General features: G+C 47.7%; 1 protein-coding gene across 1 annotated transcript in view; it reads left to right on the top strand.

The window, feature by feature from the left end:
- The window catches only part of Acss1 (acyl-CoA synthetase short-chain family member 1), a 49,940-nt gene extending 22,848 nt beyond the window's left edge, over positions 1-27,092 (top strand). Inside the window, 12 exon segments of the mRNA NM_001106524.1 lie at positions 3,663-3,862; positions 8,483-8,658; positions 9,045-9,197; positions 14,940-15,087; positions 16,397-16,534; positions 17,554-17,646; positions 18,643-18,755; positions 19,093-19,219; positions 19,891-20,018; positions 20,141-20,204; positions 23,863-23,981; positions 25,399-27,092. Coding sequence (NP_001099994.1) covers positions 3,663-3,862; positions 8,483-8,658; positions 9,045-9,197; positions 14,940-15,087; positions 16,397-16,534; positions 17,554-17,646; positions 18,643-18,755; positions 19,093-19,219; positions 19,891-20,018; positions 20,141-20,204; positions 23,863-23,981; positions 25,399-25,578 — 1,639 coding nt within the window. The 3' untranslated portion in view covers positions 25,579-27,092.
- Positions 27,093-27,577: the final 485 nt, after the last annotated feature.

The following is a 27,577-nucleotide window of genomic DNA, read 5'->3' as shown; positions in this document are numbered from 1 at the left end:
TACACTTTTAGCACCTCCAAGATCGCAAGCAGCTAGGGCAGAATTGCAAACAGCTGGGAAAGTGGGGTGGTGCAGGAGGGAGGGGCTGGAGTCCCTGGTGAGGGTCTGATTTTGCCCCCTTCTATGAGAGAGCAGCAGGGCCACTCTTATATATTTGGTTGTGAGCCTAGCCTTTAACGGCTGAGCCATCTCTCCAGCCCGCAGGGCCACTCTTGAGAGCTGCTCCAGTTAGCAGGGTAATGGTTACTATGCCTAAAGGACATTGTTCCACAATAGATCCCATCTTTGCTCAGACACTACTGGGTATCCAGGGAGATATCCTCTGAGGGATAAAGGGTGAGGTCAGTTCCTTCACCACAGTGCAACACACCTCAAAAAAAGTGTATCTGTTTCCCGAACTTTCACTGGCAAATAGCAGCTTTGGGAGTTTTCCATGTTGATATGTGACTCTCAGTATTTTTTCTTTTTCTTTCTTCTCTTCTTTTCTCCTCCTCCTCCTCCTCTCCCTCCCCCCTCTCTCTTTCTCTCCCTCCCCCTCCCCCCCTCTTTTGTTTTTCAAGCCTGGATTTCTCTGTGTAACAGCCCTGACTGTCCTGGAGTAAAGCAGGAGAGCCTTGAACTCACAAAGATCCACCTGCCTCTGCCTCTGCCTCCCAAGTGCTGGGATTAAAGGCATTTGCCACCATGCCCAGATTGACTCAATATTTTCATCAAAGCTCTTTGCTAAAGGTTCTGGTGGTGACATCTCATGATGGCACACTTGGTTTATGAACCTGCCCAGCCCATTTCTGTGGCTTCCGTTCTCTGAGGGTTATCAGCAGCAGAGTGAATGAATTTCATCACCAAGGAATCAGGCTTAGCAACTGTGCCCCTGGGCTGTTTCTTCAAGACGGGGTGCAGGACCTGGTGTGCCTTGTTGGGAGAGAAAGATTCATCTTGTTGCATTTCCTGTCTTACTAAAATCCTTTCTTCTCTCGAGTGCACCGAAGGGAATACTAAATCCTAGAGATTGTAGCCAAGGCCTTCTGTGATTGCTTAGGACATGGAGCTGGCCCTCCGATTGGAGGGGAGAAAGAGACATTGGGCCAGTGAGTTGCAGGGAGCGTGGCTTACCCTGGGCCTGTGTGGCTCTCATTTTCTGTTCACCTGCTCCGCTCATCCATTTGATCAATATTTGCTGAGTACCTTTTATGGCCTAGCCGTATTATAGATGCTGAGCTTAACGCAGTGAATGGGACTCAAAGCTGTGTCTAAGCAGACCTCGCGTTCTAAAGGGACAGGTGCTATAGAGGATGAGATTTTCAGTGTTTGTTTCATGAACATAGCGAGCCCAAGTCAGTGTGGGGAATGGACAGATCATTCATTCTCAGTTTGTTGTTTCCTAAATACAACACACACCAAGCAATATCTTCCTCCCTTGGGCTAGCATCCTGGAATGACTAGGAGGGAAAGACGCTTTTGATAACAGTCATAAAAAAGAAAAACAGCCTTGAGCTGGAAATGGCTGCACACACCTGCAATACTAACACACATGAGGTGAGACAGGAGGTGGTGAGTTCCAGTCTAGCCTAGGCTATTTGGAGAGTTTCAGGTTAGCCTGGGCTATGGGGTCCTATCTCAAAGCATCAACAACCACCACCACCACCACCAACAACAACAACAACTTTGATTGAAAGAAAAATGAATAAATAGATAACAGCTTCTTCCTCTCCTCCCTCTGAACTCTCTTTCTTTTTCGGAACTCGCCTGAGACTCTCAGGTTGTGGGTGGGGTGGGGGTACACTTACACTGTGTGACTTTAGGCAAGTGTCAGTTGATTACAGAACTTGTAGTAGGGTTGTGTCTGCTATAGAAAGGCTTTGCTATAAAAATAGTCCTTCTTTCTCTAAACTGCTGCCCCAGGGCTGCAGGGTAAGGGCTGGGTTTCAACACCTGACTGGTCAGCAGGCACAGGCTCCCTCCATCTCTCTCTGCACTGCCCAGGGCATAAGCTCCAGGGCTGTGAAAACAGAGCTGAAGGGAGGGCCCTACTTACTCATGCACTATTGATCACAGCTGCTTTTTCAGCTGTGGGCGGCCCCTCAGTGGGAGGGGTGTTTCTGGGCCCTGGAGTCTGTGGCTTGGGTCTGGGAAGTGTTCTTTCATTGTTAACTCAGGGGAAGGATAGACTGGGTACCACTGAATGCCACCTTTGTCCTCTTTACAGTTTCAGGGAGAAAGAATGGAAGGGGCACTGGACTGAGCTGGGCAGGAGTGGCCAGCAGCTGGGCCAATCGCAGAGTGGATGTGCACGAGTCTCATTTGCCTTCCTTTGCAGAGGGCTTCGGAAGAAACAAAGAGCTCAGGCTCTGCCTGAGATGGGGGTGGGGGTGCGGGGGAATAAGGGGGCCTGTATTTTCATTCTGGTCTGGTTTCCCAGAGGCCTCTTTGTTGAACTTAGTTTTTTTTGAAGCCCTGTGTATGGCAACTATGCTTTTCAGGGGCTTTGAGGACCTTGAAACAGGGTCCCTCCTTGGGCCTGGCTTGCCCTATTTAGAGCATCTTAGTGCAGCTCAGAGGCCAGGAATGTGACCAGTGGCAGCCTCCCTCAACCCAGAAAAAAGGGGCCTTTTTGAGTTAGTTAAATAATTAATTAATACAAAAATGTATAGAAAAGACATGTCCATGTTTAATGAGATAAGGCATTCAAACAGCCTTGATGGGCACCATAAACTTACCTCTGTCCCACCTTTGCTTTTCTCTTCTGCCTCCATAATGTGGTAACTTTCCTAGCCTATACTCCTGGTATTCTTGGAGTTCAGTGTCGTGGGCTATGATTAATAAAGGGCTAAGGATCCTAAGTGAACTCCAAGCCAACCCAGCATACCCTGTACATGCAGGTGTGAATGTGTGTGTGCCTGTGTGTGTGCCTGAGTGTGCCTGTGTGCCTGTGTGTGTGTGTGCCTGTGTGCCTGTGCCTGTGTGCCTGTGTGTGTGTGCGCCTGTGTGCCTGTGTGTGTGTGTGCATGTGTGCCTGTGTGTGTGTGTGTGCGCCTGTGTGCCTGTGCCTGTGTGTGTGTGCGTGTGTGTATGGGTGTGGGTGGGTGTGTGTGCCTGTGCCTGTGTGTGTGTGTGTGTGTGTGTGTGTGTGTGTGTGTCTGATCTGTCATCTGTGCACTGACCGTGCCTAACACAGACCTCTGCCTGTAAACTCTTCCCAGGGGGTTACAGGCAGGGTAGTCATCTTTCTGGTGTTTTCTCTTTACAGTCACTGTGGCTTCACCAAGTTGGCCCTTGGCCCACTGAGGTCTAAGTCCCTAACTAGGGGGAAGGTTTCTTGTTGCCCTTGACTTCTGTCGATATAGAAGGAGCCTCCTTTTCTCCTGCCAGAAGACTTTCTTTAAAAAGCCGCCTTTTTTGTTTGTTTGTTTTTGGAAGCCAGCGTTTTTGGAAGTCTTAGGACCGTGACCTCTCGGAAACTGAAATGGCTGTGAGGTGGCCTTAGCAACATGGTGCATGATGTCCTTACGTTGAAACCATTTCTGTCTTGCCAAACTGTGAATCCTTCCCTTCTGCCCTGGGGTGGGAGACAGGGCCTGCAGTCTGTGACTTGTCCCATCCTCCATTGTGCTGTACTGGGTCTCTCCCCTGTCTCTAATGGCCTTCTCTTTTCTATGCTGTAGGGAGCTTCTGGAGACCACATGCCGCCTGGCCAACACGCTGAAGAGGCATGGTGTGCACCGAGGGGACCGTGTGGCCATCTACATGCCTGTGTCCCCACTGGCTGTGGCAGCGATGCTGGCCTGTGCCAGGATTGGAGCTATCCACACAGTGGTTTTTGCTGGCTTTAGTGCAGAGTCCTTGGCCGGGAGGATCAATGATGGTGAGCATGGGTGGGCATGGGAGGAGCTTAGGAGTCCCACACCTCGGGCTCTCAGCCAACACTAACAGCACTACTCAGGCTCGTTTCCCCAGTGAAGGGGAAGGCAGGGTGTTGAGGTGGGAGTGATTGGGGGGGGCATCCTCATAAAGGAAGGGGGAGAGGTATAGGAGAGGGGGGAACCAGGAAAGGGGATAACATTTGAAATGTAAATATATAAACTAGTCTATAAAATAAATAAATTAATTAATATATTACTACTACTACTACTACTACTACTACTACTACTACTAGTAAAAAGAAGTTGCACAGACAAATGACTGGTGCCACCAGGGCAGGCTCATGGTGAATGAACAGGCCTAGATCTGAATATGCATCTGTGTGAGGCCTAGAAGGCCTGGCAGGGCCACACTGCTGGTGAAAGGGCACAGTGGTGTAGGAGGCTTGAAAGGTACTGAGATTCAACAGCTTTGCCAAGGAACAGCACTCAGGGGTGGAGAATACCTGTCTCCACAAGGCTGTAGGAGTTGAGGGTCATGTGGTTCATTGGTAAGAATTTCTGACCTACAGAGCATAGTGGTACACTCCTTTAATCCCAGCACTCCGGAGGCAAAGGCAGGTGGGTCCCGGTGAGTTTGAGGACAGTATGGTCTATATAGAGAGTTCCAGGACAGCCAGGGCTGCATAGAGATACCCTGCTTTAAAAACAGACTTTCAGACTGTAGGTGGGTCTGAGTATCCTAGGAAGAAAAGCAGCAGTGTGTCCTTGGTTTTAGTGTTGTCAGAGAGCTGGCTGGGTGAGTGGGTGGATGGATGGATGGATGAATGGGTGGGTGGGTGGTAGCCCACTGTCTTTATAGCTTGAGCCTTCTGTTTCCCATATACAGACCCTGGGCAGGTTCCTCAAGGAAGGTCACAGGTTCTAGAAACCACTGAGTTTGTATATCTGTCCTGTTTTTTTTTTTTTCTTAGTATTTTTGCAGTTGGTCATTTCAAGAAAAGTACAATGAATCTCTCTCTCTCTCTCTCTGTCTCTCTCTCTTTCTCTCTCTGTCTCTGTCTTTCTCTCTATCTCTCTGTCTCTCTTTCTCTTTTTCTGTCTCTGTCTCTCTCTGTCTCTCTGTCTCTCTGTCTCTCTGTCTGTCTGTCTGTCTGTCTGTCTGTGTGTGTGTGTGTGTGTGTGTGTGTGTGTGTGTTAGTGTTAGAATTGCGCTAAGGCTAACACATCTCCACCCTTGGGTTTGTGAGATAGTCTTCTCACTGGCCTTGAAATTTACTGACCTTGGTCTTTTAGTGAACACCATTTTGCCCATCAAATGCAACTGAAATTTCCATTTTTCTCATATCCTGTAAATTTATTGATTACTTATTAACCTTCACAGTTTTAAAATGGATTTATAGGATTTTCTACCTACGGAACCATGCCTTTCGTGGGTAGAGATAATATTACTTCTTCATTTCTACTTTTTTTTTTAAATGAATGAGGCAATTTATTAATCCATCATTCTGTTCTAACGCTTCTTGTTGGCAGCTGCCGCCTGTCCAGCAATCTTATCCGGATCTCTCTGTCCCCGTGGTGTTAGCTTGTGGCCCCCATCTTGGTCTTTTCCACCATTTTCAGCCCCTCCAGGAGCATGGCGGACCTGGCCAGCAACACTCTTAGAGCCTTTGCTAAAGTGACAGGGCCTGACACCGTTTCTCTGCTGTCCTCTGTAGATCTTGGTCATGGAATCAACCCTGCACCACCACGGAGGTACAGGTGCCGTGCTGTGGAAGCTGCTCGTGTGTAGAACCAGTTCTCATCATAGAGGGCAAGCTCTTTGTGTGGTCAGCTTGACAGTGTCCACCCACGCAGGGAATTTCAGCTTCCCGGACTTTATGAGGAAGGCTGACAGAGCTCTGAAGAAACCCTGCTGGTTAACGTCTTTTACAGTAACTCCAGGCGTCGTGCAGCCTCCGCACTGCCAGCCAGGGGGAAGGCTTCTTTCTACTCTTGACTGACTCTGATTGGAAGTCCTGTGACAATGTTGCCTAGTAGTGGGGTGAACTGGGGTGCTCCTCTTTGTCCTGATCTCAGGGGGAACACTTTAGGTTTTCTCAGTCAGCTGTGATGTCAGGTTTTGTCAGGTTGAGGATGCATCATTGGATTCCTCTTTTGTTGTTTTATGTTTCTAGAGTAGATGATGTTGAGTTTGTCAAATGCTTTTTCTTCATTTGTCGAAGCATAGGCCTTTTCCTTTATTCTGTCAGTGTGGTGTGTGATATTGTCGGGTTCTGCTTGCTGAACTAGCCTTGCTTCCCTGTGGGAAAGCCCTGCTTGCCGTGGGGTACAGATTGGAGACTAGCATGGCACCATTGTTCAGGAGGGATATTTATTCTTCTACAGTTTCTTTCAATGTTTTTGTCTGGCATTGGCAGGAAAACAGTGTTGGCCTCATAAAATGAACTTAGAAGTATGCCTTCCTTCTATTTTTGAGAGGCTTTGAGAATCGGTGCTAGGTGAATAGGACTCCACTGTCTAAGGATTGAGGTGTTCTAGAAATATCAAGTCTTCACTTGCCAGTGCCAGTCTGGTCCTGGTCTTTTCTTTATGAAAAGGTGACTTTTGTCCCCCACCCCTCACTTTGTTTTTTAGTTAGGGTCTTACTTACTATGTAGCTCTGACTGTCCTGCAACTCATTATATACACCAGCCTGGCTTCAACTTTCAGAGATCAGCCTGCCTTCCCCTCCCAAGCTCTGGTATCAAAGGAGTATACCACTTGACCACGGAGGTCACAAAGGAGGAAACACTTGACCACGATTTCCTTTAGACTAGGAAATAGACACAGAGAATTAAGTGATTTACCCCAAATCACACAACTTAGGAAACTAGTTTTCCACAGGCATGATGCTGTAACATTAAGCAGGTTACCCCTTCCTCTCCTGCTCTTGACCATGGTGACTAATGTCTGCTAAGATTCCCTGAGATGAGGAGTCATAGCTGACCCTGAGTGGCTGTAGTATACGGCTGTTTGGTAGCTGGGTACTGGGGATGCTCCCAGCATCAGAGGACCTCTGAATAAACAGTGTGGGAGTGCAGAGGTACTGGTTATGAGGGTCAGGAGCACTTCTCCTGCAGCCATTCTTCCTGATTGTCCACAAAGAAGAGCCTGTGTCTTCAGTCATCTGGGAGGTGATTCTGGGAAGCACCATTAACGGTGGGCCATGGAGCTGGGAAGAGGAGTCCAAAGCCAACTCCAGCGTTTCAGCCATGCATGACCCATGGGGCAGACCTGAGAGTAGCCATGTGCATTGCTTATTTATATGCTGTCTCTTGAGCGCTGCTGGGTGAAGACAACTGGGGTAACTTCCCAGCACCCAGATCCTGGATGTGCGATAGGCCCTTGATACAGAGATTTAAGGCCCTGGTGTATTAGTTATTTTTGTGTCATTGTAACCGAATACCTCATAAAACATATTAAGTGAGGAAGATTTTGTTTTGGGTTAGGGTTTCAGAGGGTTCAGTCCATTTTGTTTGGCTCTATTGATTCTGTGCCCACAGGGAGGGGGAATATCACTCACCTCATAGCAGATAGAAAGCAAGAAAGAGATTCTCTCTCTCTCTCTCTCTCTCTCTCTCTCTCTCTCTCTCTCTCTGTGTGTGTGTGTGTGTGTGTGTGTGTGTGTGTGTGTGTAGAATGTAACCTTCATGCCCCAGGTAACACACGCTAGCCAGGTTGTACCTCCTGAAGTTTTCTGAACCTCTAGAAATATCACCACCAGCTTGGGAACATGTGGGAGACCCTTGAAATTCAAAGCGTAACACTCAGGGTTGGAGGAAGCCCTTCCAGGCAGTATCACTAGACACTTACTCTAGACTCTTGCCCCCGGACAGAAATTAGTCACAAATAGGATCCTGCTGGTTTATCCCGTTGAGGTAGTGTGACGCATAGTCCCTCAGTACCGTAGTGTCTCTTACATTCTGCCTTGGGCCTCAGCTAGCTTGGCCGTAGAAGTTTGGATTTCCAGGGAGAATTCTGAGCAAAGCCTGCCTCGGTCCTTGAAGAGAATGGATGTTGACAGGTGAGTGCTCCCATGGAGGCGGGGGGAGTGCTCCCACGAAAGCAAGGTTGGACCACAACTCCTGGCACCCTCTTGGAGACAGCAGTTCTATTCTCTGGACAGCGAAGGGCCTTGGCCTACAGTCATTGGCAGGGATGGTGGTGTGAAAACCTTGAAACTTGGTCTTTATCTCTTCGTGTTTCTCTGCCAAGGTGGTTACAATAGACAATATGTCCATCCCTCACATGGGAAAAGCTTCTGGGGCAGATGAGGGGAAGAGCCTGACTGGGAAACTGTCTTTATGTTGTTAACTTGTGGCAGGAGAGTTTAGTCTCAAGATTATTTTAATCCCCCGCCCCACACCACCTCCAATCTTCAGAGTTGGGGAAAGATGGGGCACTCATTTATATGTGACACCCGGGCTTTCACAGCAAGCAGACCCTTGCTTTTTTTCCTGTTGCTTCTTTTACTTGATTGGCCTTCCTCTGCCACGTTCTTAGGCCTGGAATATACAGCTCCAAGTCAGGCCAGGCTGCGAAGGTCTAACACTGATCAGATATGTCCGTGTTGTTTCCCTTAGCCAAGTGCAAGGTTGTTATCACCTTCAACCAAGGACTCCGGGGAGGGCGTGTGGTGGAGCTGAAGAAAATAGTGGACGAAGCTGTGAAGAACTGCCCAACAGTGCAGCATGTCCTAGTGGCTCACAGGACGGACACCAAGGTTCCCATGGGGAATCTGGACATCCCCCTTGAGCAGGTGGGTTTACCTCACCTGGTGTCCAGTGTGAGGAGATTATTAGTAGATCACCTGGGTCAGAATTGTTAGGCTCTCAGGTGGGATTTCTTAAAGGGTCCGCTCCCGCTCCCCCCTCAACCCCCCGTCCCTCCTCCCTCCCCGCTGCCCCCATACTCACCAAATGCCTACCTTCTTTGCCTCACCCGGGAAGTAGAGCCCAGAGTTTCGCATATGCTAGTAGGAGCCCAGACATCAGGCTGCCCCACCAGCCACACTCCATCTTTTTGTGTCTTTGCATTTGAAATTAACAGAGAATGTAACTTTAAGAATCCTGACTTCAGCTAGGGAAGTGGTAGTGTCCAGGGCCTTAGTGCCTTGACCTGGTGATGCGTTTCTGTCCCTTCCAGGAGATGGCCAATGAGGCCCCTGTGTGTACCCCTGAAAGCATGAACAGTGAAGATATGCTCTTCATGCTCTACACGTCTGGGAGCACTGGGACACCCAAGGGACTCGTTCATACACAGGCAGGCTATCTGCTGTATGCCGCCATGACGCACAAGGTAGGAACCCAGGGGGAAAGGGTGAAGGACACCTCTTGCTACACCTCTGGCAGATTCTGGGTAGGGCAAGGAGGAACCACAGTGATGACTGGAATTTCTGCAGCCTCAGGTTTGTGGTGCAGATGTTTGCTTGTAGCATGCTCGGGAGCAGGCTGCTCTCAGTTATGGTGCAGTAGAGATCAGGTGTGTGTGACAGAAAGAAGAGTTGGAATGCATCTGAGTCCCTCTGCTCTGTTCCAACTCCTACTGGAGGTGTGGGGATGGAGCCCTTGATGGCTCCCTTTCATTTCTGACTTCATGGGTTCCTAACACATATATCTTACAACTGCATTACAAAAAGAAAGGATATAAACAGCAGAAACTTACCAGGGCTGGGGTGGTAGAATTCATGCTTACTATGTATAAGGTGCTGGCTTCCATCTCCAGAATTGCAGAAAAACAAACAAATCCAAGCCCATTGCAGGATATTTGAGCACACCGTGAACCCCAAGATTGGGTTGTTTCCTGGAAAAACCTGTTTCTAGCTGTGATGTGGCTCAGCCCTTAGCACCTCTAGTTGGAACAGAGATATGACCTTAGTATACACCTTCAGTCCCAAACAATGAAGGTAAAAGTAGTTTGTAGAAGGAAGGACTAAGTTTGAAAATAATGTCTGAGTGTCAGACAAAGTGACAAATCAGAGAAAGATTTGACAGAATAGGATATGCATAACTCTCACAAGAAGAGAGAGGCAAAAGAGGCTACTTAAGAGAGAGCAGTGCAGAGAAAGAGAGGAGAGTCAGGCAGTTTTACCAGGACAGTTATACAGAGACAGGGTTGCAGAGAGAGGACAAGCTGGATGCACATGAAGACAGAACAAGCCAGAGAGTGAGGAGGAGTCAGAAGAGCAGAACATATTGTCGAAGTCAGTCTGAGGCCAAGCAGAGCAATGTAGGAGAGGCTGAGAGAAGCCAGGTTGGATCAGTCAGCTTGGAGAGGAGTTTGAGCCAGAGCAGACGAGTTGACCAGCCAGCCAGAGCTCAGAAAGAACTAGAAAGGGTGAGCTTACTCAGCAGCAAGTCTCAGAGGCTGAAAACATTCTAGGCCTAGATTGTACGGAGGCTGGGAGCCTCCAGGACTAGGCCTGGGTTAGCAGACGGAGGCAGTAAGTCTTCGATGATGGCAATCACCCCAGTAAGTAAAAGTCACATTGCACAAGCCAAACCCTGTCTTGGTATAAAGATGAATACATTCACTATGATATAGTAAGTATTTATTTTCTTCCACTCAGAAGGTCATAGTTCATCCTTTCTGATTTTTACTTTTTTGTTTGGTTGAGTTTTTTTTTAAATTTTATTTAATGTTTTCCGTACAATACAGTTCGATTATGCTTTCCCCTTCCCCAACTCTCCTCTCAGATCTTACCTACCTCCCTAACCAACCAACTCTCTTTTCATGTTCTCTCTCTTTAACAAAAACTGAAAATAAAACCGACACACACACACACACACACACACACACACACAGAGAGAGAGAGAGAGAGAGAGACAGAGACAGAGAGAGAGAGAGAGAGAGAGAGAGAGAGATCACAAACACAAAATCCAAAACAAACAATAAGACAAAAACTGAAAAATCCACAAAAAACACGGATTCCATACTATACCTGTCAACATACACGGGCACAGGGCCCGCTCTGGAGTATGGTTGATATTCCCAATTACATTCCACTGGGAAAGATTGGTTTTCCCCTTGTTATTGGGTGTCAATTACAGATAACTTCTTTGTTAGGGGTGAGACAGCCTGTGGTGTTTTGAACGGGAATGATGTGTTTGAATACTTGAATACTTAGTTCGTAGGGAATGGTGCTATTAGGAGGTGTGGCCTTGTCGGAGTAAGAATGGCTTTGCTGGAGGAAGTGTGTCACTTTAGGGGGCCACGGTTTGAGGTCTCCGAAGCTCAATCCAGTTACATTCCTGCTGCCTGCTGATCCAGATATAGAACTCAGCTACCTTTCTAGTGCCCTGTCTGCCTGCATGCCATCGTGCTTCCTGCTATGATGACGATGGTCTAAAGTCCTGAATTCTGGACCGTAAGCCAGCCCCAGTTAAATGGTTTCCTTTATAACAGTTGTTGTGTTGTTTCTTCACAGCAGTAAAACCATGTTGTGGCATGCTGCCCACCATCTCTGGGAGTTCATTTGAACATTAGTCTTGTGTCTAGAAGACACTGTCTCCTTGAGTCATCTATCCCCTCTCATTATGTATATATGTGTGTGCGTGTGCGTGTGTGTGTGTGTGTGTGTATATATATATATATATATATATATATATATATAATCTTATTCTGTAACCCAGACTGATCTCCTGCTTCAGCTTCTTTAAAGCTGGGATTATAGGCATATATCACCAACCCTGGCTTCCCACTGACGCCGAAAAGAAAAGAAAAAATATTTGTGTCTTCAAAAACAATTAGTGCTACTCATTTCAAAAGCAAAACACTTTTTATAAAGAAATTTGAATTAGTGAGTGGAAATTGCAGTGGGCTACCCTTTAGGCACATTAAATGACAGATAATGCTTCCAATATAGAAAGAAAGTGTTGATGGGTAGAAGACTATGATTTAACATGGGTCCCTGGTTACCCCAGAGAGTAGCTGACACTTCCTAGGTAGGGCTGAGTTTCTAGGTTCCATTGGTGGGCTGGATGCTCTATTCCTAAAGCTGAACTTGGCTATGACTAGTGACCACAGATCTCAGTGAGCAGGGTTTAGACATTGTTCTGGCTAGTGGCAACTTTCCTTGGCTTGGTCTCTTCTATCATGAGGCCAGAGTTCCAGCCAGGCTTCCAGAGAGAGCCTTGAGTCCCAGAAAAATCTTGGCTGGTGTCTTACTCACTGTTTAATTGCTGTGAAGAGACACCATAACCAAGGCAACTCTTATAAAAGAAAACATTTAATTGGGTGCTTGCTTACATTTTCAGAGAACAGTCCACAATCATCATGGTGGCACACAGGCAGATATTGTGTTGAGAAGTAACTGAGAGTTCTTCATCCAGATCTGTAGGCGTGGGTGGGGGGGTGGGGGGGAGGGAAAGGCAGAGGGTGGGGGAGGGGTGCAGGACCTGCCATGGACTTTTGAAACCTCAAGCCTAGCCCCAGTGGTTACTAAGCATTCAACTATATGAGCCTGTTGGGGTGATTCTCATTCAAATCACCACATTCCACTCCCTGGTCCCTATAGGCTTGCAGTCATATCATAATACAAAATGTATTCAGTTCAACTTCAAAAGTCTCCATAATCTATCACAGTCTTAACTCTGTTTTAAAGTCCAAAGTCTCTGAAACTCATTCCCTTAATATAATCAAAATAAAAAAGTAGATGGCATAGTTCCAACGTACAATAACATAGAATGTAATTAGCATTCTGAAAGGGGGTAAACGGGTTATAGTGAGGAAATGCTGGAGGAAAGCAGTTACCCCAGCAGGGCAAATTCCAAATTCTGCATCTCTGTGTCTGATGTCCATCTCCTTTCAGCATTGAGGACTGCAACACACTTCTCTCTCTTGGGTTGGCTCCACTCCTTGTTAGCAGCTCTCTTTGGCAGTATTCCATGTCCGGTGATTCCAGCACCCGGGTGCTCTAACACAATCTGGGCCTCACTTTCACAGCTTCATATAATGGCCTCTCTGGGACTCCATTCAGGGAAACCCCGACATATCCCTGGCCTCAGAAGCTTTCCTTAGCTAGGGGGAGATTCCCCAACTCCTTTCTTGTATCCTTGACTGTAAAGCCAGCATTGTGTGAGTGGCTGAAGCTGACAAATTCTGCTGCTCACTGAAGCTGGAACTTGTCCTCTTCTTTTAATTACATTTGTATCTGCTTTCTGTAGTTTCCAAAGATGGTTCCCTTTGCTGCTTAACTCCTTTATACAAGTTGGAAGCTTATCTGCGTGGGGTCTTGCCCTGAGGTTACCACTCTTTTGCATTTAGCGTCAGGCTTTTCTTTCAGCTTTGTATCTCCTCGAGTACAGGACTTGGCTTGGACATGACCTTTCCTGGTGCTTTTTCTCCTCAAACCATGCATTTCTTATTTCCCTTTGTTTAGCTCCTTTTCATAATACATCTACATGAGGGTGGTTAATAACCACACGACAAAGTCAGTCTTGAAATCTCCTCTGCCAGAGCAACTCTTCAACTTAGCCTTGGGGAGACAAGGGTTGAAAGCAGACACTTTTCACCGAAATATCACGAATGGTCACTAGGCTACTTACTATTATTCTTCCCTTCTGAAACTTCTTGAGCTGGGCCCCTGCAGTTCAAGCAACCTTCAGTAATGCCTTCCATGCTCCTGCTAGAATGTCTCATTAAAGTCTGCCTTTTCTAGTCCAAAGCCCCAAAGTCTTCAATATTCCTCCAACAAACAGCGTGGTCAGGCCTGTCATAGTAGTATCCAAGTCCCTGGTCCCAATTTCTATCTTAGTCACTGTTCTGTAATTGTAAAGAGACACCATGACTGAGGCAATTCGTGTGTGTGTGTGTGTGTGTGTGTGTGTGTGTGTGTGTGTGTGTAAAAGTAGTAGAAACTGGGGGACTTCCTAACCAAAGATTAAAAATAGGTTTTTTTTTTTGAGGCAGGGTCTTCCTATGTAGTCTTGACTGCCTGGAACTTGCTATGTAGAGCAAACTGACCTCACACACATAGCACCTTGTCTGCCTCTGCTTTCCAAGTACAAGTATCTAACGGTGTGTGCCACCATACCAGCAAAACTCTTTTTCAAAAATACACAGATCCTACCAAATTCTAATCTGCATTTCAATAAATTACTATAGAATGATACCACTTTGATGAAGAAGTGGAATGTTTATTCGTCTTGCAGAAGCCCTTTCTATAGCCCTATTTTTCCATAATGTGATATATTACTGTCCCACGTTCCTTTCAAGGTTCACCCCAAAGCATAACCCTAGACATAGTATTTTTGCTCATCACAATATCTGGATGTGTTCTTTACCCTGTGGGTTCCTTTTTATCCCTTTCTTTTCTTTAGACTTTGTCTTCTGTCAGTTAGTCATTTGTCACTGGGTCTCTAATCTTTGTTTTCTTCTAATGGCCAACAGGATCCCAAGTTGTCCCTTCAGCAAGGGGAAGCGGGTGTCCCTTGCACACTTACAGACGCTGATGGTGCTCGAATGGTGTTTGCATTTGATTTTTAGAATGTTTAAATTTTTAGAATGTTAAAAAAAAAACAGTGGTATAAGGTAGTTCAGAAAAATGCCAGACTTATTTTTTCTTTTCTTGATGCTACAGACTAAACTTGGGGTTTTGTGTATGAGAAGACTGAGCTCTACTGCCAAGGCACATACCCACTTCAAGTTGCCACACCTTAATTGCATAATGAGATAAAATGGCACCACCAGTGCATACCTGTCAGAACATGGGCTGTCTTTAGCTCACAGATGAACTCCAGAGCAAACTTCATTCTGTAGCTCAGCATTATTTGCCTTGCTATCATTCCCTGGGCTATGTACCATTTACAGTTTGATACTTGTAATGGCCACATTACACTGTGGCCACTGTCTGTGTTTGTGACTCTGTCTTCTGCTGGACTATGTGAGAAACCTCTGCAGCCATCCTTCACCTTCCCCCTGACAGCTGTGGTGGCCATCACAGTTACAGACTGCCGTGCAAATGACTGTGTCTTACTGGTGGGTAGGAAAAGGGGGACTTGGGGAAGACAAGTTCTTGAGGGTCCTCTCCTGTATCCGTAGCTCGTGTTTGACTACCATCCAGGTGATGTCTTTGGTTGTGTGGCTGACATCGGTTGGATCACAGGACACAGCTATGTGGTGTATGGACCCCTCTGCAATGGAGCTACCACGGTCCTTTTTGAGAGCACCCCAGTTTACCCTGATGCTGGTGAGGACCAAGAACTCTGGTGAGGCCAGCTCTAGGTAGTAGGGGAGGGAATCTCAAGGTTGGATGAAAGAGTTACAGAAGCCTGGAGACTTGTATCTGTCAAGGGGACAGTTCTTGTGTCCCATTGGCCAGATGCCAGGTGGACACTGGAGATGCTAAGCTTTGAGCCCTGCTAGATGAACTGGAACCTGCTTCCATGTGCAGAAACATCAGAGGGCGTTTGACCAGGAGGAATCTCACCTCAAAACTGCCCATTTCATGTTTCCTGTCCCTATATTGGTAGCTGCCTGCCGAGAACCACTACTTCAGCATCCTCTATCTCATATCTAGGGCCATTCCAGTTGTCTACATGTGCCCTTTCTCAAAGCCTAGCCCAGCCAGCCATCTTTCCTACCATCCTCTGTCCCACCGCTCTAGCTTCAAGACCATACATGGCTTGTAGCTACCCTTGTTAAACTGCACCACTTTGAGGATATATCTTATCTCTGCTGTCTTTCTGTGTTTCTCTCACATGATACAGTTTCCCCAAAGATTTACTTTAGTGCAGTCAAATTGTTGCTGGTCTTGCCCTAACATGCCACAGGGCTGGGGTGTGAACTTTTTCTTTGCTCCCTCTTACCCCCCTCAGCCCGACTCAAGGAAATCAATACAGTGATAGCTTAAGAAGAGCTTCATGGGGGGCTGGAGAGATGGCTCAGTGGTTAAGAGCACCGACTGCTCTTCCCGAGGTCCTGAGTTCAAATCCCAGCAACCACATGGTGGCTCACAACCATCTGTAATGAGATCTGATGCCCTCTTCTGGTGTATCTGAAGACAGCTACAGTGTACTCCTATATAATAAATAGATAAAATATTAAAAAAAAAAAAAGAGAAGAGCTTCATGGAATGGTGTGAACTGCGGAGTTTCTCAGTATTAGGTGTGTGTTTTCTGGGCACATGGATGCACATATACCAGTAGCTATGCTGTTACCAAGGGAAGATGAGTCATTACTTTAGGGACCATTTAATAACTCCTGATCAAGGTTCCATGTCACTTTTTAAAACTTGCAGCTATAATAGCTGAAGCTGATCCCTGGCTAGCTCATGTGGAACACCTCACATGATGCTGTCATCCAAGGTTGGGTGTAGAAGCTTCTGCGTGACATCTTGTAATTAGGGAGTTCTCTGCGACCCCTTTCTTCAAGGATGGCACAGGCTTCCTTTCTATGATCACATGCACAGACCCAGCCTTCAAAACGCTGAGCTTGGCTTGCATGTGTAAAATAGATCACGCTTGCCGGGCTATCTGACTGACTGTGACTCTTTGTAGGTCGTTACTGGGAGACAGTACAGAGGCTAAAGATCAACCAGTTCTATGGTGCCCCGACAGCTGTCCGACTGCTGCTGAAGTTCGGGGATGCCTGGGTGAAAAAGTATGACCGCTCCTCCCTGCGCACACTGGGGTCAGGTGAGCGCAGTGCTGTGTGGCTTAGCATGGCCCTGGGGTTTTGTTAGGCAGTGCTAAACTGCATAGTTATACTAAACAGGGCGGGGCGGCACTCCACTGTTTCAACAGTATTTGCTCAAAACTGATGAGCAAGGGCTGTGTGCCAGCTCTGGGGGCTTTCCTGACAGACACTGTGAAGTCAGACCACAGAATGCTAGGGCAGAGCGCCTCTTTCAGAGGCTTAAGAGCCAGTGAAGCATACAGATGCCAAGGAGCCATGTTGATAAAGGCTTTCTTTCATACACAACACAGGTGACCATTGCCTATATCAACTATGGAAGAATATGGAGTAGAAAGCAGAGTAGGATATGGAAGACTCTCTCCAGCCACCCCTGTCACTCACTGTGGGAGTTCTCTCAGTGTGGGTCGTTATGTTCTGAGCTTCATGTGGGTGGGGCCATCTGATCTGTTGTTGTGGGTAGCAGTGGCTTGCTTATTTTCATAGCTCTATAGTATTCCACTGCATAGATATACCACAGTGCACCCATTCTGCCCTTGAAGGCAGTCTCTTTTTCTGGCAGTGATGAGCAACCTGGCATGGGCTCTTCTGTGTACATGTGCAAATGACTGTGTCCATTCTTTGTCAGGTCTACTCACAGTCATTTAGCTTTAACAGGTTCTGCCCCTGACAATTGTCCAAAATAGTTGTATGAAATGTTTGCTCTCTTGAATACTACAGCAAAGGCACCACACTTGCTCCTCAGAAACCTGGTGCCAGATTTCCGTCCTGCACTATGGGTGGTCGTCTCCTGTTTCCCCATGGTTTTGACCTTTTTTTTTCTTTTCTTTTGAGCTGTCGGAGTGCATGCAGTCATCATAAAGTGCATTACTTTGATGACTGGAACATGGGAACACAGACCTTTTCCAGGTCCTCTGGTGTAGCCTTCGGGAAGATCACTGAACTGTTCCTCCCTAATAGTTTATTCCTTTTTGTTTCTTTGAAGCCTGTTAATTTCCCTTTTGCTTCTTTGTGGTTTCAGTGGGAGAGCCCATCAATCATGAGGCCTGGGAGTGGCTCCACAAAGTGGTGGGTGATGGCAGATGTACCCTGGTGGACACTTGGTGGCAGACAGGTGAGTGTCCCTGATGGGGAGTTGTCACAGGCCTGAGGACTAACCTGGGACTGGAGAGGCTCGTGCATCCCTAGCACCAGGGTTTGTGCTCTCAAAAGGGACTGTGGTGATGCTCACGAGGCCCATGTCCCTTTGGCATGCAGTTGCATAGCAGAAGGTTCCAGGGTACAGCCTGGCTGCTGTAGGGGGACGCATAACGCCCTCCTGAGCCTCGGTTTCATGTGTGTCTTACAGCCTCTGTGTGAGCTCCAGAGTGAGGAGGAAATGAGGTGACAAACTAGGGCCAGTGGCCTGACAAGTCCCCAGGGCTCATTCTCCTTTACAGGCAGAAGCCCTTTCCTTGCTTGTTTGCTTCCCTTTTAATTTTGGTGCAGTGCTGGGACTCAGCCCAGGGCCTCATACACGCTCAATAGTTTTCCACCTCAACACCACCCCTTTCTGGACACAGACACTTCTCGGGAGGACACATCTTTTTGCAGGAGAAGGAAGTTTTTTACCCCCTATGGCATTTTTGTTTTGATTTGTCCTTATTTTAAAAAATATATCTGACTCCTTGGGATGTTCAGGGAAAGAGGCCACCACTGTTGACAGCATGACACAGGTTCAAATAACATCTCTGGTCTGTGCTGGAAGACATAGGACAGAGAACTTTTCACAGTGTGCCTCGTGAAACACTGCCACACATGCTGATTGGTTCAGTGCCAGAGAAATGACCACACGGGCATCACTATTCATTGGTCTCAGCTGCCGGAAGTCTATTTCTTCCATCTTCCTGTGCAAGTAGGAGGCTTTTCACCTTTCCCTACTTCAAACATAGGCCCAACCCAGGGAGGGCCTATTGGACAGAGGGTAGGACCCATACCCATCTGCCAAATGCAGAGCTCGGGGCTCTGCTTGTGTCCACGGTGACAACAGACCAAAACTAGATGGGCACATTGTTGAATATATCTGTCCCGAGCTCCCAGGTCAATTGGTGTCTCTTCATCCTTCCTGTAGAAACTGGAGGCATCTGCATTGCACCACGGCCCTCGGAAGATGGGGCAGAGATCCTCCCAGGCATGGCCATGAGGCCGTTTTTTGGCATTGTCCCTGCACTCATGGATGAGAAGGTATGAGGGGTCTTGCAAAGGTTGTCCCCTGCACATAATGCCTTGCTCTGCATCTGGCAAGCTTTCCACTCCCCTGATTTCTGTCCCTTGCTAAGATGCAGGGTCTAGTCCTTGGAGTAAAGGCCAGGTCCTCACACATGCCCTGCAGCCCTTTCTTAAACAGCACTGCTAATGACTGCTGCAAGTCATGGCCCTCTTCAGACTTTGTCAGGAGGAAACCTCTGGACAATTCTATTCAGTGCTGCATATTTTTGCCTCAGGTCAAGCTGATAGTCAACTCGTTGCCTTCCTCCCAGAGCTGGCCAGGTCTCTCATGAGTGTCTCCCTCCACCTGTAGGGCAATGTTGTGGAGGGTGGTGATGTCTCTGGGGCCCTGTGTATTTCCCAAGCTTGGCCAGGCATGGCAAGGACCATCTACGGTGACCACCAGAGGTTCGTAGATGCCTACTTCAGAACGTACCCAGGTGAGCAGCTCGGGGAGATTCTCCATGGATTCCTGGAATCATTGTTTCTGTAGAGAGGGGACCTGGCTAAATTCATGGCAGCTGAGTATGATGTCATGGCTCTGTGAAAGTGAGTGGCTCTGCACCCTCCCTTTACTTCCCAGGCCTTCCTTATCTTGGCTGGGAGATCGGGCTGGCATGCCGAGCCTTTGTAGGGACCTGGATGAACATGAGTCTATCCTTGGCTCCGGCCTGGGGTGGGCATTGTGGTAGATACCGGGGGACAACGAGTGGTGAGACATGCTCGGGAAGCTGTCACAGAGGCTGGGTGTTCTCACGGTTAATGGTCCTATTCTCACGTTTCCTTTGGGTCATGGGTTGGAAGTTTGTGTGACTGCCAACATCTCTGCTGTGCTGGAAGTTGCAGAGTTCAGTCTCAAGGTTCCAGCTGCCTTCCATCTTTATGAGCATCCCCGCTGTGCTACTGTCTGTTTTCTGCTTTCCGGACAGTCTCGACATCATTCCTAGGACGTAGTCTCAGTGTCACTTGCCCTCTCATTAGAACACAGCCTGGGACCCCCTAGAGAGGTGTTTATGGGTTAGTTGCTGGAGGGAGATAACAGGTCAGGAACTCAGCCTGCGAAGGGGCCTGGCTCAGAGTCCCTGGCCCTGAATGCCCCACTATGGTGTAGGTTACTACTTCACTGGAGATGGAGCTCACCGGACGGAGGGTGGCTATTACCAGATCACAGGGCGCATGGATGATGTCATCAACATCAGTGGTCATCGCCTGGGGACTGCAGAGATTGAGGATGCAATGGTAAGCCCAGCCTGCCTTTTACTTTGCCTGGTACTCAAACAATGCCTCTGTTGATCTCAGAGTCAGGATGCGAACGTACACCCCAAGTCATCTCAGGTCCTTTTGTCCTCTGTTCTGTGCAGGCTGACCATCCCGCTGTCCCAGAAACTGCTGTCATTGGGTACCCTCATGACATCAAAGGAGAAGGTGAGTGTCTTCTCTTTTCTCTATAGTGGAGGTTCATGCCCAACAGGGTGCTCCAATAGAAAGACATCAGGATACAGCGATGGGGCCTTATGGGGTATACTGTTGCCTTCCAGGTGAGGGCACCGATCTAGGTAAATATTAAGTCTAAGCTATGAAATGCCCAGATTCGTTGAACTTTAAGGCCATTCAGTCATAGGAAGTCATGATATATTCAGCTGCTGGCTGAGCCTGGGAAGTCTCTGTTTCCAGGGTCTCTGACTGGGGTACTTTCTCTTTCTCTCTCTCTCTCTCTCTCTCTCTCTCTCTCTCTCTCTCTCTCTCCCCCCCCCCTCTCTCTCTCTCTCTCACACACACACACACACACACACACACACACACACACACACACACACGTATCCTCTTGCCCACCCACCCGCTTTGTTTCAGCACTCAGGCCAGCTCTGTAGCTGCTAAGCCTGTGTACTGGGATATATGCTCTGGAGCAGGTTGTGTGTTGCCCTGAGTTGCTGGGGAAACTTGACATTCCACAGCATATTGACATGGTAAGGGACAGCAGAGTAAATTATCAGAATGCTCTTAAGTCAATGATATCTTTTAAATTTTTTTTTCCCCTGGAGCCGGCTGATTCCCAAGTGGCTGTGTCTAGAAAGGACACTTGAGTGTTGCAATGGCAGACCCTGTGGCCTGGTGTGACACGGCCATATTCTAAACATGTGTGAGGTCATTTCTGCACAAAACGATCTGTATGCCCTGTGAAGTTGCCTGGGATTGAGCCTTCTCTCTCCTCTTAGGGACATTCTGTGTTACAGCTTGCTCCAAGTGTCGCCTGACTCTTGTCCACACTTATGTGCTGCTATTCTTGTACTTCATCAAAAATTTAACCTTTTTCATATCCCAGCTAGAAAGCAAGTCCTCAAACATGCTAAGCATGCGGTCTGCTACTGAGCTCCACCACACCCCTTAGAGACTGCCTTTTCTTTCCTTTTCATATTTTTATTTAATGTCTGTGGATGTTTTGCCTGCATGTATATCTGTGCACCACATGTGTGTGGTGCTTGCAGAGGTAGAGAGATGGGGGCACTGGATCTCCTGGGACTGAATTTATGGATAGTAATTAGCTGCCATGTAAGTACTTGGAATAAGACCTCTGTCCTCTGGAAGAGTAGCCAGTGTTCTTAACTGACAAGCCATCTCTCCAGCCCCATCAGATACTATCTTTGAACTGACTTGTTGCGAAATTTAAACATCAATTAAGTGCTTTTAAAACAACATCCGTCGTTACCATAGATCCAATGTGTTGATGTGGCAATGGCTTTGCTCTTGGGACAAAGGCATGTGGGAGAGCTGTTTGGGACACCCTCTGTCAGAGGTAATGTCTAGATATCATCAGGACAGGAGGTGGGTAGCAGTAAGAACAGTTCCTTATGGGTAGCTGTGAAGATCCCTCATTTGGGTAGGGACCTGGACTCCCTTTTTGGGTCCCTGCATTTGGTATCTCCGTGATCTAAGTATCTGCAGTGCTCTGGTGTGCTCTTGGAATCTGGAAGCTGTGAAGGTTCAGTGTGCCCAAGTTTCAAGACAGTGCCAACACTTCAGTCCTAAACCCGAGAGGGCAAGGAACTGCTGAACAAGGCCTGTGACGTCAGGCACCTTCTGACTTGTCCTTGGGGGTTATCAGTCCTTAGATGAACTCTAGATAAATAGGAGCAAGGTCGAAGGTCTGCCCTGCAGTGGGGTAGCTTTAGAGGGGGTAGGCTGTATGCTAGGTTGTGCTCTGCCTCAGCTGTTCAGCTGCCACGTGGGTTCCCACTGTGGTGCCTGACGCTTGGCATTCTCTCTGGGTCCTCTGGCCTCTTGGTACTCCAGAGGAAGCTCTCAGCATCAGATATTCCCAACCCTTCAGTGCCTGCAGGACTGGGAGGGAAATTTACATACAGCGTGATGCTACTGGCTTCTATCAGATCTGTGACTCGTGAATAACCCAGTCACAGTTCTTGGTTACTGTCGCTTTTGGAGTTTGTCCCCACTTCCTCTGAGCCCTGGAGGGTCTAGTTTGACTAGGACCTGAATACTGTGGGCTTTGGCTAGCTTCTAGTCCTGTTGGTTTGTGACCATTTGGACCTTGCACTTCTCGGGCTCTTAACCTGCTCCTCCACCGCCCTTCATCCCTGCCTCTGGAATCAGTAATCCAGGTTTGTCTTCACAGTCACGTCAGCTGCCAAGGTGAAACAATGTAGTTCTTTCCTCTGAAGATCTCACAACCTGACCCGGGTGGTGAACCGTTCTGTAGACCAAATATTATAATGTACGGAGAGAGTAAGAGAAATTGTCGAAGAGCATGTGCTAACCAAGCTTGCCTTTGAGGGATGAATGGAGTTTGTCAGGTGACCATGGGGAAGCCTGTCTAGTAGCAGCTTAGTTCACTACATACAGATTGTACCTCGGGCATGAAATCATTTGTCAACACATTTAACAAGCACCTCCCATACTCAGGGCATGGTTTTAGATGCTGGAGACAGGCCAAGGATTGTAAAGTAGGTGAAGCCATCATGGAGTCACTGGATGGGACGTTCAGGGAACAGAAAGGAGAGACAGACAGTGAACATGGTCCATGAGGATGCTACACAGTGTGGTGTGGTGGATTACAGAAGCTCAGGAGAAGGCTAAGTTTGGAAGACAGGAACAGACAAACAGTATGATTAGATTTTTTGTGTGGTAGCAGGGGCTGTGGTCCTTTCTGGACCTTGCCAGGATACTGGAAAATGTCACCTAGCGTTTGCACTGATCTATGCACTCACCTTGCAGCCTGGCAGAACTTTCTTCCATGGTGGAGCTTTCAAGGTTGAAGTTTGATACTGTTGGACACATTGCACCCAGCACACTTAACCAGCAGTTGACATATGGCCATGTAATGTGGGAGAGAGAGAGAGAGAGAGAGAGAGAGAGAGAGAGAGAGAGAGAGAGAGAGAGAGAGAATATGATTGTATAGTGCCCATGCGTGTGAAAACAAGAGGTCAAAATTAAATGTCTTGCTCAGTTGTCTTCCACTGAATTTTTATGACATGGGCTCTCATTGAACCCGAAGCTCACTGATTGGCTAGGCTGTCCAGCCAGTCAGCTCCAGGAGCCCTCCTATTCCTACCTCCCCAGTGCTAGGTTTACAGGCATGTATCACCACACATGCCTGCTTTTTAACCCAAGTGCAAGGGATCTGAATTCAGGTTATTGTCCTTATGTGGCCCCTTCTTTACTGATTAAGCTATCTCCCCAGCTTCAGGGGACAGCATTTTTAAGAAAAAAAAAAAGCCATGTATTCACCAGTATGCTGATACACAATCTTGTGTCTATTTCCAGGCAGCCCATGTCATGCATTCTTTCACAGCTGAGGGATCAGAACGTTAAGTCACATGTCCCAGGTCACACACAGCCATCAGCACTGCAGCTGTGTCATGCTCTCAACCACGCATGACCACCCATGCGGGACACTGGCAGAATGGCTGTGTAGGACATGCTCTTTCAGGGTTGCAGTAGCTGAAACCAGTGGCTACTATGTAACCATTTCAGGATTTAGAAACCCTCTGGGTTTACAGCAGCTGGAGGTAGGGGATTCAAGACAGACTCAGGACCTAGCACTCCCCAGTCTTTGTCCTCCTTCCAGCTGCGTTTGCCTTCATTGTACTGAAAGATGACGTCCGTGATGCAAACGTGGTGGTAAATGAGCTCAAGTTGGCAGTGGCCACCAAGATCGCCAAGTATGCTGTGCCTGACCAGATCCTGGTGAGTCAACTCCACCTCAGGGGGAGAGCGTCACTATCTTTTAAGTCTCTGCTGTCCATGAATGTCAAGCAATGTTGAACTTTTACAAGCAAGGGGTTCCATTTATGCCAACATCAAAACTGTCCTTAGTGGTTTGGGTTTTCCTGAGACAGGGAAGGTCTGTGCATTTGAAGTTTACAGCAGACACCTGTGTAGGACACAGTCCTAGGCAAGGCTAGACCCTTGAAGGATGACTGCTGGCATAAGACTGAATGGTAAGGAGAATAGAAATTTTATATTTTCTTTTTGTGATGTTAGGTATGTGTTTGCTTTCTATCTCAGAGGCAAAGTGCTTGAGACTTTAACTTAAATGATGGGAAGGCTTTATTTTGGTTCATGGTTACAGTTTTTGGTTGGTGAGCTGGGCTGTATTTTTGGCCGGTTAGCAACACTGTTCATCTTGGTGGCAAGCATGTGGCAAACAAAGCTGCTTAAATCACGGTAGCCCAGGAGGAGGGAGGACCAGGGATCCTAATGTGTCCTTCAAGGGCCAGCCCCGGATGACCTTTCTTGCTTTGATCAGACCCAATCTCCTAAAAGTTCCACTGTCTCCCAACAGCACCGCAGACTGGTGACCATTCCCTTATCATAGTCTTGGGAGAGCATCTAAGATTCAGATCATAACAGAGTTGAGCCCAGGTTTCTGAATGCTGAGTTTGAACTCTACCACTAAGCTGTGCCTCAGCCAAACTACAGACTTTAAAGATTTGAGAGACACAGAGTTCTCCAGGCTCATGTGGTTTTTGAACATGTTACCCATTTCCTGCAAGGAGTCATTTTCTGTGGGAAGGCCTGGGCTACCCTTGAGTCTCTTCAGATTATTTTCTTTCTTTTCTGATACTTCTTCACAATGATTTCTGGGTTTGGAATCCTCTGAGGCAGGAAGGGTCCATCACCCCTTCATATTGCTCACAATGCTGGCTGACTAGCTGAGCTTGTAACATTAACTATCTCCAGAGAGGGCTTCAATATCCAGCAAGTATTGTCATCTCCCCATGACCGCCCTCCCCCAGACACACCCCTTCCAAACATAGCTCTTAAAGTATCAGACTGAACAACAAAATTTTCTCCTTTACCCAACAAAGTCCCCGGCTTGGGCTGAGAAGGAAACCACTTAAGTATTGTGATAGACAAGACAGGCCCATCAGTCACACCTGGAGGGGGCTCAGCAAAGCTTGGTCACAGGTTAGATCCTGCCCTTTGGGTTGATTTCAGCTCCAGGGTCAGTTTGCAGGGGGATTACCACCTTGCTTGGTTCATATATCGGGCAGAGTTGCTTTGTAGTCCTCTGTGGGGAGTGTCAGCCTCCACAGGACTCTCAGTGCAGACACAAGTCAGAGGGTGCTGTCCGGACCCTAACACTACTCATCTTTGCCAGGTGGTGAAGCGTCTCCCCAAAACCAGGTCTGGGAAGGTGATGAGGAGGCTGCTGAGGAAGATCATCACCAGCAGGGGGCAGGATCTAGGGGACACCACTACCCTGGAGGACCCCAGTGTCATCACGGAGATCATGAGTGCCTTTCGGGAGTACGAAGAGCAGCGGGCTGCCACCAACTGAGAGGTGCACCTCTGTGTTGCCCAGACAAAGCCGCACAGGACCCCTGGTCACCCTCAGGGAAAGGAGCTTCAAAGCTGGCTTGTTTCATCTGAGCACATGACCCATGTACTGCCCTATTTGCAGCTGAAGCCCCTCTTTCTTTCTCCTGGGGCCTCGAGCGCTGCCTCTGGAAGGGGAGGCCTTTGTCCTACTTCTGGTTTCCAGAATTAAGTCATAATTGGAACTAAACCAGCACGGGGTAACCAGAGGTCTTAGCTCCAGAACTGTCATGTTTTCTCCAGATGTGTCTAGATACAAAACACAGAATATTTTATTTTTTTGTACTTTTTCTATTTGGGGAGAGTAACAGAACATTTGGGTATAATGTGAACATTTAGTTTTGCACGTGCGCGTGCGTATGCACACACACACACACACACACACACACACACACACACACACACACACACACACTGTGGGAAAATATTCTTGCCTCCCCAGGGATGAGGATAACAGAATGTGCTTTTTTAAAAAAATTATCATTCAGTGTGCTTGAAATTCAAACCATAGATGTTTGTGCCTCTGCCACATAACTGTCCCCATCCTACTAATCCAAGTCGCCATATCCACCTCCTGTGTCTATTTCATATTTGGTTCACTTGGTTTATTTTGTGATAGAACAGACTGGACGATTCTTATATTTACGTTTCGCACCTTAGGGATTGCACTCAGGGCCTCCTGAACACTAGGCAAGCACTCTACCTCTGAGCTGCACACCAGCACCTTTAATCCCCAAGAGACGGAGTGAATGTCCTCTCCTTTACTTGTGAAATCATTTGGGTTCGCTTCTCTAAGCTGTGATCTGGAAGGAGCTTCTTTCCCCAGGGAATATGACCTCATAGGAGGTCATATTGCTTCAAACGTGTGGTTGTTCGTGGCAACCGGTGAAAACTCAGGTGTCTTACTAAGGCTCTGGTCCCATTGGGGCTCTTGAAGACTCTGCCTGCCCTTTCTCTTGTGATTGGGGCAACAAGAGCCACTGTGGTCCAATGACAACACTTGGTGCTCTTGAGCGAGTTCTCTCTCGATGTGCCTTAAGTCCTCTGGACACTGGTGAGTGTCACAAACCGTGAAGTCTGGAAAACGTATTCTGTAGCTTGGTTGTGGCTAAGCATGGGAGGGCTTGAAGGGGTGGCAGCTCTGTGAGCAGGGCCCCTGGGGGCAGAGGAAGATGGTTCTGGCTGGTCCACAGAACTCAGCTCTATGGGTGTTTCTTAGTTACTGCACACCTACTGTCTGTCCTGACTTCTTGGGTAATGGGGTAAATATTCTGATACTCCCGGGAGGTGGAGTGGTTGTAGTATGCACAAATATTAATAGTCCTTTGTTACAGTCAGCGGTAAAGAGCCATGTGATGGATTTACTTGGCTGACTACAGTTACTTTAGGGAATGGCCTAGGTTTCCAGGTTACTGATAGAACCTATCAGAATGATTTATAGAAATATTCAAATAAAGCTTTATTTTGTTCAGTGTCTTTTTATGGGGGTGTTTTTGGTTGATGTGGTTCTATTTTGTTTCTTCCTGGTCTCAGGGACTAAATTAGGGCCTCTTGAATGCTAGGTTAGACCTCAGACCTCTACCTGATCCCTCCCCATGGCCTGCCGCCTTGTCTTTTTGAGACAACGGCTCTCACTGGGCCTAGGACTCACCAAGTGACTTGTCTGGCTGGTCAGTGAGCCCCACAGAGCCTATCTCCATTTCCCCAGTGCTGGGGTTACAAGTGAACACTTGCCTGTTCTATTCATGCCTGCCTCTTTCCCCTGGGTTCTGAGGCTAGAACTCAGGTCTCATGCTTACAAGGCAAACAACCTTAGCAATTCAAGCTATCATGGCGCTGCTTCTGGAAAAGCCACCTTTTCTGCAGAGTCACTACCTCCTGACATTGTTAAGTGGCTAACTCTGGCTGCAGGCATGAGGCTATGATGCTCATTTCCTAGGACCCAGCCTAAGTAAGGAGCT

The sequence above is a fragment of the Rattus norvegicus genome, chromosome 3, assembly GCF_036323735.1.
Source record: "Rattus norvegicus strain BN/NHsdMcwi chromosome 3, GRCr8, whole genome shotgun sequence".
NCBI lineage: Eukaryota > Metazoa > Chordata > Mammalia > Rodentia > Muridae > Rattus > Rattus norvegicus.
This window is presented reverse-complemented; position numbering and strand designations above follow the sequence as displayed.